This window comes from Channa argus, chromosome 14 (assembly GCF_033026475.1).
Source record: "Channa argus isolate prfri chromosome 14, Channa argus male v1.0, whole genome shotgun sequence".
NCBI classification, from domain to species: Eukaryota; Metazoa; Chordata; class Actinopteri; order Anabantiformes; family Channidae; genus Channa; species Channa argus.
The window spans coordinates 9,789,991-9,802,681 of record NC_090210.1 but is presented as its reverse complement, the minus strand read 5'-3'; the positions used below and the strand labels follow the sequence as shown (position 1 = coordinate 9,802,681).

At 39.5% G+C, this 12,691-nt stretch overlaps 1 protein-coding gene across 2 annotated transcripts in view; it reads right to left on the bottom strand.

Annotated features, from left to right (window-relative positions):
* Window positions 1-1,231: 1,231 nt before the first annotated feature.
* Window positions 1,232-12,691, bottom strand: part of LOC137098387 (low-density lipoprotein receptor-related protein 8-like) — a 69,149-nt gene continuing 57,689 nt past the window's right edge. Inside the window, exons 11-18 of one of the 2 annotated variants that reach the window (XM_067474597.1) lie at window positions 11,695-11,922; window positions 10,555-10,673; window positions 10,003-10,142; window positions 7,187-7,328; window positions 6,320-6,472; window positions 5,613-5,900; window positions 4,910-4,978; window positions 1,232-3,747 (exon numbers count right to left, since the gene is read on the bottom strand). In XM_067474597.1, coding sequence (XP_067330698.1) covers window positions 3,407-3,747; window positions 4,910-4,978; window positions 5,613-5,900; window positions 6,320-6,472; window positions 7,187-7,328; window positions 10,003-10,142; window positions 10,555-10,673; window positions 11,695-11,922 — 1,480 coding nt within the window. In that variant the 3' untranslated portion in view covers window positions 1,232-3,406. The remainder of the gene's footprint in view (window positions 3,748-4,909; window positions 4,979-5,612; window positions 5,901-6,319; window positions 6,473-7,186; window positions 7,329-10,002; window positions 10,143-10,554; window positions 10,674-11,694; window positions 11,923-12,691) is intronic. The other variant, XM_067474598.1, reaches the window with a different exon arrangement.

Genomic DNA, 12,691 nt, shown 5'->3' with positions numbered 1-12,691 from the left:
GTATTTTTGTGTTCACAGACCATGTTTGTGTTCTCCAAATGTGCGGTGTACATATAATATTCTTAACTCCAACAGCGAGGGTGGTGTCAAATATCACAAGCTGCAGTGACATGATCATGGGAACAATATTTGCGTTTTTGCTAGTCCTCCTCTAATGTATATATTTCAGCAAGAGAGATCAGATCAAGTATTTACACAGCTAACAGTTCTCTTTTGATCCGATTTGTTAAGGTTTACATGACCCATGTGATTCAGATTTAAAAATTCATTCTCATTGGTAGAGGTGGTTTTATTCTTATCTGGCTCTTAATCTGTTCATAAGTGGAATATCTTGGTCCATTCAAACAAATCTATGTTGAATAAATGTTATGCTTATGTGGAGCAGTGAACATCTGTGACACCGCATTTGTCTACAAGACTAATACTAATAAATATAATTCATAATATTCTAATAGAGTGTTTGAGGAAAAACAAAGAGTAGGTTTAAGGGCATTTGTCCTGCTTCAGTTTAATAATGATAATGGACTGGAATTATCTATGACTGTTTTCCGTTTGCTGATTGGATCAGTACAGAGTGGATGAATGTAAAATGCATTTTAGTCAGCACTGCTGCCAAACAGAGCAAAGCTGTGTAGAACCAGACCGTGTAGGCTTTCAGGAAGAAATACTGTGACTCTTTCTCTTATAAATAACACCTAGTTTTCTTGAGCAATAAAATGCACCTTGCACATAGAGACATTTCAACACTACTACTTTTATTTGAAATGAAAAATAATTTCATGTGGCAATATTAACTAATGTTATTAAATTTAACTTGTGTTGTAGTCTGTCAGTGACAGAAATTGTCCTCTGCAGGGTGCACACATTCAGTTCATCAAGGCTCATTTGATAAAATCAGCATATGGGAGATGACTGCAGGAAGACTGAAACAAACAGATGTTGGGGCCAGAAACCAAAACAAAGAGCTAAAAGAGGCTTTAATACAACACAGAGATCAGAGGAGCTGTAGAACTGAGGGGTAATTCTCTATGTATATGTTGTTATGAGCAAGACTTTTCACGCTACACACAGTCATTTGATCTATTGTTAATATAACAAAATTGCTTGGGGCAGCTTTATTCATCTAAGAGAACCACAGTTCAGCAAATGTAGAAATGTCTTTAAGCAGTAGGCCTTTGACAAGTAAAACATTTGATCATTTGTAGAAAAAAAATGAAGCATCACATTCTGAGAAAGTTTTCAGTCAGATTTTATATATCAATATATAGAGATATTCAAAAGTAAATTATTACAGAAAATCAAAAGTGGAACCAGCTTGGTGGTGATACCATTTTACTTTTGCATGTAAAGTAGTTGGATGATCCCTGTCCTGTGAAAAATACTAGAGGAAAAAAGCAGAAAAAAAAAAAAAAAAGGCACAAAAACAAATCATTTGATTAACAAGGTTGTCAGGTGCTGCAAAGGTGTGGGACACCATGGTTTACATGGGTAAACAAGGAAAGAAGGACTGCACACTAAAAAGAGGCTAAATAATGCACAGCAAGAAACACAAACCACTTTGGTGGATAAATCAAATTACAATCAGGGAATGCAGTGTTCTTCTTTATACAAATAAATTAATATACCAACACTTTATCTAAAATCTTATGTACATCTTTTCTTTTACATAAGTGTATAATACATTATCAAAAAACCTTATGAAAACATATTTACAAATCAATGAATCAAAAAGCACCCTCAAAGCTTCTCTAGCGCCACACACACTCACTCTCTCACACACAGACACATACACACAACACACACACACCTGTGTATCCACACACCTTTGTTCATGCAGTACACAATACAGAAGGCATTCTAAGAGGGTTGTGCAACAAAGAGCATACAAAACAGTTTTAAATATGGCTGTGGGATGAACATTGGCACTCACATGCATTAAAATGTACACATACACACTCAAGGTTTAAGAATGGAGTAACTGTTAATGACGGGACGAAACCAGCATCAAACATTTTTACGGACGTTAAATCAGAGTCTTGTTTTGAGATCTGTGGTTACATCACATGACAGGTTGTTATCACAGTGCAGCTAGCTGGGCCCTCCCACACTGCACTATCCAAAACTGTCTCTTCAAATATCAGCCATTTCAGAAAGAAGAGGACGAGAGCAGGCCTGCAATCTAGCTCACATTTGTGAATGCGTGTGAGTGGATCTTGTGGGGAACAATGACTGGCTGTGTTGTAGGTCGGTGAACAATTATGCATGCTTTTTGCGTGTTTCGAGGGCTAGTGCACATTGTCTCCATCCTGTGGAGAACACCGTAAATTTACTATCACTGCACCCGTTATGTATTTCTGTCCATATATGTCACAGTCAAAAGCAGATGGTGAAATAAAACTTTTAACACTCAAAGACTTGTCACACCCACACAACCACAAAACACTGGAGACTGACTAAAAGCTGCAGTCTATCACTTTTCTATAACCATTTAACATCTAAAATGTCACAATAAAGAAGACAGAACTCCTGTGTAAAAAACCTGACATCCTGCTCATAGACTTCAAAGGTCTAAATACTGTATGTCTCCATTAACTTTATTCCAGTCTGCAACCTGCGGTACTCTCAGAAAACACTGTGGTGTTGAAGGTGAAATAAAAACATAACCCCTCATATCAGCTGAGTTAGGCTGCACTGTGAAATGTTAAGACGACTTACCCGTAAAAAAGCATTTGATTTGAACCAGAGCACAAAATGTGAGCGTAGCTCCTTTTTAAAATCAACCACATAATGGAAAAATAAACCCTTTGTAGGAAAATGTTAACTACACCAGACAACTGCAGTAATGACATTTATGACTGATTCTAACATGGATCTGTACAGATTGTCCCATCAACGCAGATGCTGTCCCAGTTTCAGAACTCCTCCTACAGTGTTTCCAGACCTCCATGGCCCGCCAGGAATAACACAGAGCCCAAATTAATACATGGAGGACAAAATATAATCTCTCACTAGTCCTGTCACCAAATATAAGACACACAGCACACACCTCACTCATTTGTCAATGCAAAAAAAGGGAAACCAGTCTGCATATTCCAGCTCAGATCATAGTCAGGAACATGAATTATGAGACATTAATAATTCAGAAATGAATTCTCAGCATTTTCCTGAGAGAAAATTGATTCAGCTCCAGCACAAAAAAAAGGTATGAAACTACTTTTAAAGTACCATCTTTGTCTTGTTAATACTGGTGTTTTTCATATGAAAATTGGCATAGGACATGGCTGTGAATGGCTGCATGTGACACAGTTGTTCATTCCCTTTAGCAAACTCAGTCAAAGTCACCTCTGACCTCACTGTATGTGCGTGTGCCTGAGCGGCCGCCTTCTCCAGTCGTCGCCATTGTCGGTCACTTTGCAGTAGAGAGCATGGGCTGCTCTGTATACCAGTGAGTCCCTGGATCAGGAACGCTGCCCCCGAGTGGCAGGGCGATGAACTGTGGGCATGTCCCACCTCCTGCTCCTACAACCCCCATGCTGACGCCCTGTGGGTATGGGTGGTGGTGTGCGTGGTGTCCTATGCCATCAGTCCGCCCAATGTGGATCTCATCCTCCTCGCCCTCACCGGTGGTCTTTCGGTAAACGGGATTGTCAAAGTTCATACTCTTGGTGGAGTTGCGCCTCCAGTTACGCCACACCAGGTAGACTCCGGTGCAGACCAGGCCGAATACCACTGTGGCAACGATAGGAACTGCATGCGTTTAACACACAGTGGCAGGGACATGGGAAGGGGGGAGCGTTAATGAAGTATAACGAGTCCATGGCATGAAATGACAGGGACAAAGAGGAGTAGAACTGGCATGCGGGGTACAAAGAGGGTGGGAGCAGCGATTCAGGGGTTGTGTGTGTCGGTGGATCTGCTAAACATCCGGTCAAATTCGGGCAGAACACCAACCATCAGATCCTAACACAAACTCTACGCTGTTTAAAACACTAATAGGTGCCTGGATTAGGACTAAATTAGTGTTAATGTTTTGTCAAAGCATCCTCTGCAAATGAAAAATGTAATTTAATATTGCTTTCTTACATTATAGCCATTAAGCTCCAATAAAACCTGTATACTTTTTCCTGTACTCAACTTGTGAAGTATATAATGAGAACAGTCCATCTGAACTAATAGGTGGAATCATTTGTTCAGGTTCATTTACTACAGAACTATGCATTACTGTTCCATTGGTTTTGGTTGTTTATAGCTCAACAGGCGCCGCAGAGAGGAAGAATCTGCATTATTTTTCACAGAACACTACACTATACTACACTATACATATTTATACAAAAGAAAATATTCCATTTTGATCAAGCTGAACTCCCTCTTCAAAGAAGGTTTTGGTTTTTAGCCTCATCATATTGGTATCTAATTTAAACTAAACTGCATCATTAGCATGTTCAGCTAATTCAGCTATTATCATCACTACTATTTCTATTATGCAGAAGCCGAGGTGCACACTATTAATTCGTTACTACTTTTTCACGTTAAAAAAAGACCCATTACAACTATCACATACACCTGGGTAGTTTTTTTACAGCAGTATAGTGTCCTATTTAACTACACAGAGACAAAAGGTCTACTGACAAGGAGTCCACTGGCTATAGCAGAACCCAACACACCAACACAGGTTGAGGCGAATAATGCAATGTGGCAGCGATGTCAGACGCACAAAAAATGACTCCTGAGAAATGTCAACAAGGAAGAGCTGTGAGCCAGGCTTCTCTCATCCTGCCACAGCTCGGTCAGTGAGAATGGACTACAAACAGAGTGGCCATAGGCAGCAGGCAGACAGCGGTGTTACGCAGCCCTGCAAGCCTTTAGTGTGGACAGACAAACACAGACAAGGAAGCTTCGGGTGACTTACCAATAGGGATGACCACTCCCAAAACAGCCACTGTCAGGTTCTCGCCCAGGAGGAAATTCTCACTTCCAGCTGTAGAGAAAGATAAAACGAGATCGAGTTGTTAGAGTGAGAGGACGAAAAGAATGGAGAGTGACAGAGGATGAGAGTGAGAAAGCATTTGGGCTAAAAATGTGTGAGAAATAGAGTGAGAGATAAGCATGGGAGGCAGGCAAGAGAGGCGAGATAAAAGACAGAGGCGGGGAGCAGGTGATCGTGCATACAAGACCATGAGTGTTTTACAAAACGAGACAGATAGTGGAAAAAAGGTTTAAATAAAAATGAAAGAGCGAGTGGGGAAATGATGGCTTGACCTTGACACTATACCGACCTCTTCATTTTTACTCTTCATCCATCCAGGCTCTTTCAGGCTCCAGTTTCATCTCACAGCTTATTTGGGTTTATATACAACACGCTTATTTACAGTATATACAGTAAACTTACTCCAGAGCACATGTGCCCTTTTGAACATTTAACACCCCACTTCCGACACAATTTATGAAGATAACATTTTCTAGGCAACCAGGTACCATCCATCACTTCTGTTGAAAATTAGTGCTGTGTGGTTTTTGAGTCTTGAAGATAACTCACTTTAATCCTATCATTACAGTGGGAAAGATCTGAAACACACATCTGAAACATCATTTTGAAATTAAAGCCCACTTACAATGTTGTGAGACGCTGCTGTCACCTGCAGTGGTTGTGGAGATGACCATAGTGGTGGCTGTAGAGTGGGAGCCCAGTGCTTTCGACTCCTGTGATGACAAAGTCTTGAGCGTGCTGGTGGGTGTGAGGGGCTCTGGGGCACCAGAGGGAGCTGTGGTCAAGTGGGGAGCTGCATCAGCCTGTGATACTCCACCGGAGGGGGGAGAGTAATCCTCAGCAACGGTCAATCTGGTGCCGGGTGTAAAACCAGGGGGAGGTGGTGATGCAGGTGTCATGTCATTTCTTGGTGCTGTACAACGAAAGGAAGAGTACAGAAGAAACCTCAAGGAAATAAGTTTTTGTTGCATTTTTAAAGGCCCTGGAAATGAGGTTTTAAACAACTGACTTATTGACAGTTGCCAAAGTCTATACTTTAATATTAAATTATATATAGATAGAAGGTATGCAGAAGATATACATTTTTTAATTTTACTACTATTCTTTTCTAAAGGACACATTTGCAATACAACATTTGTCAACACCAGCCTAAAAGTCTACTGCCCACAATCCCTGAAGATCCACCTCCGATAACACTCAATTCTACAATTATAAAAGCTTAATTAAGTATAGCAGAATCTGGTTAAGTGCACAGTAAGCGCTGTGGCACTCTGCCCAACAAATTCTTTTAGGTACTAAACATTCCCAATTACCACTGATAATCAGACTCACCTGGCACACAGCCCCTCATATCGGGCCCCAGGTCTTGTCCATCAGGGCAGGCACAGGTGTATTTGGGTGAGTGTTCTGTGATCTGTGGAGCCTTAAGACACAAGTACTCACAGCCTCCATTAGCTACACTGCCCATGTTACAGCTGTCTGGGCCTGGAGACAGCGAGAAACAGAAGAGATTTACACAGTTATGGTTATTTAAATATTTAAAGAGAGTTTATTGGCCATTTCCCTTTAAACAAATTCCATTACTTTGTTGTAATTTAAATTAAAAAAAAAAGAGTTTGGTAACTTGCCAAATATATGAGTAATATAAGTACTGATTAAATTCTAGTGGGCAAGGTAAAACTCCACTGTGTTCAAGTACTGTTCAATTACAAACTCAGAGACAATAACATATGAAGACTGAACTGTAAAGATGATGAAATGAAAAAAGAATGAAAGATTAAAATATAAATGGGCATGGACTATGCACTGGGAGGTATGAATAAGAAAAGACAAGTAGTCAGTGACAGATATTAAAACAGACAGACAAGTAAAGAAATACACAACCATCATATTCATGATTAAGTTCTCTGTTCAGTTCAACTCAAATCTAGATTGTCCCATCAGAGACAACCAGGTTAGAGGCAGGGGTTTGACAGATGTGTCAAAGTGCTGCTGCTCCCACAGCTTTGATCACTCTACCACAGTCACAAGCTTCACAATCACTTATTCATGTGCCTGGGTCAACATGGACCCACAGATGAGCCCTGGTCACAGAGATGTGATTCAGCTCACAAAGTCAAATTGAGGAAAGTGTGACGTCATGTCAAAAAGACTTGAAGACACAAACGCAATGTCTTCCAACACATTTTGTGAACAAACCTTGTGGCTGTCGTAGCTGGTGGAAGACCACAATGTCATGGGGGTCGTTGAGGTTTTCAGCCAGGGTGTGGATGTCTTGACTGGTCAGCCTGTTGGCCATAAAGACGGCTGCCTTGTCTCGGTCCGTCCAGTAGATACGATCCTGCAAAACAGGAAAAACATTGTCTTTTGAACAAACAGCAATTCAGTTCTGGTCTATTTTGATGGCTTTCAAGAACATGAGAGATAATTATGAACTATTAAGTTCTTCCTTATTTGTTCCTAAGTACATTAACCACTGGTCTTTTGTGTGCAGTATGATACTGCTGATAAAGCAATTCAAATTCTGAAAGTCATGAATATAAATCCTTCAACATTAGAGAGAGAGAAACTGTACTTTAATGTCAGGTGACAGAAAGTGGATGAATGCAAACAATAAAAATAAAACTTCTGACTAGAACGAACCATGAAAGGGACAAAAGATGCATGGGGAGTGAGATTACACAGGGCTAAGTTATGCTGGGTTCATGCTCAAAAGTCTAATTTCTCAGAGGAAAAGTAAAGTAATACAGAGAAAATGTGCTTAAGTGAAATGTGTACTTATAAACACTAATTCGACATTTAGTAGGAGAGAGGATGTTAATTGTATTACTGCTGTAAAGGTAATGATGGGATGAATCAAGGAAATGTGTATGAAGGTTTAATGGTAAATACTGTACAAAAGACATCCATTCAATTGGCCCACGATGCAACAGTAATCAGCAGGATCATAACTAATGGAGCCATAACTTTCATTAAAGATTCAAAATAAATTAATAGCTTTATTTCTTAAGTCTCTTCTATACCCTTTGTGGTTTGTTACAGCATTAGATCACAAATAATTAAAACACATCCTATTTAGATCAAAGTGTAGCAGCACAAAGCCAAATTTTAACCAAGCTTGTTGTTTATGAATTGATTTGTTTTCTATATTTTCCAAATTTACTCCCTCAGCCATTTAATAAGACTGATTTAGACAGGAGCAGCCAGTTTTTTGCTGTTGCCTTAGAAACTACAGGCTAATCTCCAGTGTGTGAGGAGACAATAGGCATCGTCACGTCAGGGTGTTAGTGTGTTTTTGTGTCTGTCATCTCAATGAGTCAGAAAGACTTGGTAATGTGATGTACACTACAACAAGACCCATTCAATAACCCTGAGCTGGTGTGTGTTAAACATCATGAACGAGAAGGTCACCTTGTAGTCACAACAGGGCAGACAGTAGAGGAGACCTGAATCGATTAGGTAGTACACCAGAGGGGATTTATCACAATCTACTGCAAGCAGGACTACCAGTACAGATGCTTAAGGTTATACTTTGGCCTGCTTACTGTTCCTGTATTAGAACTTCTTTTTGTAAAGATGTGGACAAAATTTGAGAACATTATATCAGTGGTGGAATGTAATGATCCAATTTCCTTTTTTTAAGTGATACATAACTAAACATTTGTTGTGCTTTGATATTGTTTGTACATTTATAGTTACTAAATACTGAAATTTTACATACCAGATACCCAATTATGCATTAAATTATAGCACATAAACAATAGTCAATAATACTAGATAAGGTCACTCAACAAAAATAGTAGTTTAGATTTGAGTTTAGGTACACTCTGCAAAAAAAAAAAAAAAGGTTTCTTACAAATTTTAGAATCCATAAGTTTGCCCTTTCCACATCAGTCTTTCAGAGTTTTAGAGTGGGTGCTCTCTTGCTACTAGTCTTGTTTTTTTTTTACTTGCTACATAACCCTTCAGAATACTAAATGTGCATTAATTTTAACCAAAGTAGATAAGAAGTCCGTGCTTGTAAAATCTGGTCTGCCTGTGAATAAAATATGTATCTCTGTTCCCACTGAGAGCTGTTCCCCTTTGAGAGGAGTTCCACAGAGAAACACGGCACAAGGGTAATGTCAGTGCCTCCCAAACTTACTAGGAGATATCTGCCACTGAAATAACCAGGATATACCAGACCCGTGTTAGAAGCGGGCAGACAAAATCACAAAAAAGTGCAAGATGACGCATGTATTATACGTCTTGATGCCTATGTAGCCCTGAATATGTGGGCCAAACCAAATGTTATCTCAAACTGAGACTGGCTAAGCAATATGATAGTATTCAAAAATTATACCAGAAAATGAAAATTGTACGACACTACATAGAAAAAAAAATGTTTATACAGTTTATAGTTATAAGTTTATACACACGGTGCTGTGTTCAGTGGCAACTGGACTTGCTTGTAGCTCTTGAAGACGTTTAGAAATTCAAATCTTTGAGCAATGCAGTCTGCTACTGATCATAGGGTATCAAGAATTACAGGGAGCTTTAAAAACACACACCTCTTGCTGGTTATGGAATAAGGGAGCCTGAAGAAGCTGCAATGTGTAATCTGCAATTTCACAGATTTGAAATCATATACCACTCTTATTAAATGACAACTTGGACATCCATACTGAACACAGGGATTTCAACTGTTTAAATTTGTTACAGGCAAGATAATCAACATAGAAACCATGAGGCAGCAGATTTGCAGGACAGCTTGGCACCAAAACAGATTTAAGTTCTCCTACGAGCCTTACGTGTGACACACAGAGAGGCTGGCTGATGACCAAAAGCAATGGGTGTGTGCTATAGGCTGCTCTATACTTTTTTATAGCCGTTTTCTGTTTGGTATGCTCAGCTTGTCCATCCCAAAAGAGAAAACAGCCTATACGCAAGGGCGCACACACAAAATAGCATTATAAACTGCCAGTTCAATTCAAGTGTGTTACAACACGAAAAACCTATAACACATAAAAACACACCTCAAAAACAGCCAGGGCATAGGGGTGTCCCAGTCTCTCTGCAGATGATATATGTGTTCTGCGGTGAGCTCCATTCAGGTCCACACTGGCAATAATATGCAGTTTTGAATCCACCCAGTACAGACGTCTGTTGTCTACATCTGAGACATGCACACAAACACAGATATATAAAGAGGACTTTCCCAAGCTGAGTAGAAATTGATTGTCTTGTTGGTAAGCACTCTTGCACTCTGACCAAAACATTCCTTTAGGTGATATGGATTACACTTTAAAATGTCAGATTCTCACAATTACACACCAGAAAGTTTTATTGTGTACATCTGTAAGTTGCAAACTGCTTCAACTATCATTTCAAAGCAACAGTGATAGCTTCATAAATCTATTTTTTCCATTACCATTAAACATTAACTAAAATCATAACAGTACCTTTGACCTTTTACCAAAATGAGACTGCATGCATTAGCTTCATTTAATGTGATGTGCTTCAGGCTTATTTAGCAACGTGCAAAAAGTGGCAGATACAGTAAGTGTAAAATATAGCACAGTTTTTACCTAGCGTGATACCATTGGGCCATTCGATGTTATCGGCCACCAACACCTGTCGGTCTACTCCATTCATCCCAGCTTTCTCTATCTTGGCTCGCGCGCCCCAGTCTGACCAGTACATGAAGCTGAATTGAACAACGAAAGGAAACTTTATTGTTTTATTATAGAGAGCTCGTGTAGGGCTGCTGTGTTCAGCAAAGAAAGGGAAAATAATATTGTTCCATTGTTCAAGTATTGTATTGTGCATAATTCTTGTTTGGATTATTTATTATTAATGCTCTGAAACAATTTTTTGGCAAATAAAATGTGCTTTTCAGTAGTAAAACCAGTTTAGCCCCACTTCCATATTTTTTGCGCTTTGAAAATGAGGTGATAAAAGCTGTACCACTAAAAACTGCTCATGTAATCCAGATATTTTATAGGCTTATTATTTGAATCATAATAAAGAACATCCAAATTAAGTTTGACCATATTTCAATTATATTTTGAAGTACCTGTCACCTGTCTTTGTCAGTCACGAGACAATAAATCTTCCAGATATGACATGTGATAAGGACATGAGTGGAAAATATCCAACCTGGATTTCCTAAAATATAGACCATAATTAAAAGTATCTGGACTGAGTGGGTCTGTAATGGGCAGAAACTCTCACTGTGTGTGTCTGTCTGTTTGGGCTATGTTCCACTTCAACTTCGTTTACTTTTGAGCTTGTTTGTTTTCATCTGGATTTGAGAACCAGAAGCACAAAAGCTGCAGAGGAACCAAAAAATGCATAAAGCTTCCCAAATTAGGAACGATCATCTAGGGCAAAATTTCTAAAAACATATTGAGTCAGGATGCTAAATGGGTCAAAGGCTTGTTACTCTGGTTGTACAGTTACAAGAGTTCTTTTAAGTTTTTCATTAGTTGTAGTCCCAGCAGAGGATTGTGGTTAGTGAATTTCTAAGTCACAGGCTGAAATCACTTAACAAATCTTTATCTGAAGTCAACAACCATCATCTTTAATATTATAATTTAGGAAAGAAAGATCAGTGCAGTGTATAGAGAACAGCTGTGGAGGAGGGTAACCCATATAAACTCATAACATTTTATGCTGACACACTGCATATTTTCATGTAAATTCATGCACAAACAAAAAGACTTTACCCGTGGTGGGGATGCAGTGCTATAGCTCTGGGTTCACTAAGGTCAGTGTTGATGAGGACACGTCTCTTAGTGCCATCCACTGACGCCACAGAAATGGATTTGTCTCCAGAGTCAGTCCAGTAAAGGTTGTGTTGGAGCCAGTCCAGAGCCAGGCCCACAGGGGTCTTCAGGAATAAATCAACCAGTGGCACCTGCTGGGAGGGGTCATTGGCTTCATGGATGAAGGCACTGTATGTGAAGAAAGGTAACGGGGGATTGGGGGGGTGTATTATGAGTGGAGGAGAATATGTAGAGGATAAACTACAGCAAGCCAGCTATTACTGCAAAATCTATGGGAAGCATAGAGTTGTTGACAGTCTGGTGCGTCTAATATTGTGGTAATGTGGCTGTATACAATATTCTTAATATTAATACACGGTAGCAGAAAAAGATTTATTATTGTAAAATATTGACTTTTTACAACCTTTTAAAAAATGTGTTAAGTAGTAATGTAGAATCACAGGAGTAAACACAAATCTACCAATAACGCAGAATAATGAAAAGAATGATGATGCAATTAAGAGCTTTTACATTTTAGGTAGGTGAAAATGAACGTTTTTAATGCTAAATTCATATGATAAAATGTGTGTACATGTATGAACATATCCAGGACAATCACAGGACAAGCGGAACCCTACAGATTATGTATCTCTGTGACTGATGTCTACATTAATGCTCCATTCTCCACTGAGCTGCAGGGTGACTGCAGTGGGACTGGTATGTGAGCTGTAGCCTTGGGCCACGTGCCAAGCAGGTTCATGTGGTGGTTAACGTCCTTCTTAGGTGGACCACTTATCAGAATAGACAGGGCCTCACTCAGACGCTGCCCTGCACGCTAATGATTTGGCCCCGGCAAAGGTGTGAGGCAAGGGCCAGGCAGCTGTGCACCCAAACAGGACTTTCAATTTTAGTTTCCCCAGAGATCTTCTCTCTTAAAATCCATTTTATAAAGAGAACA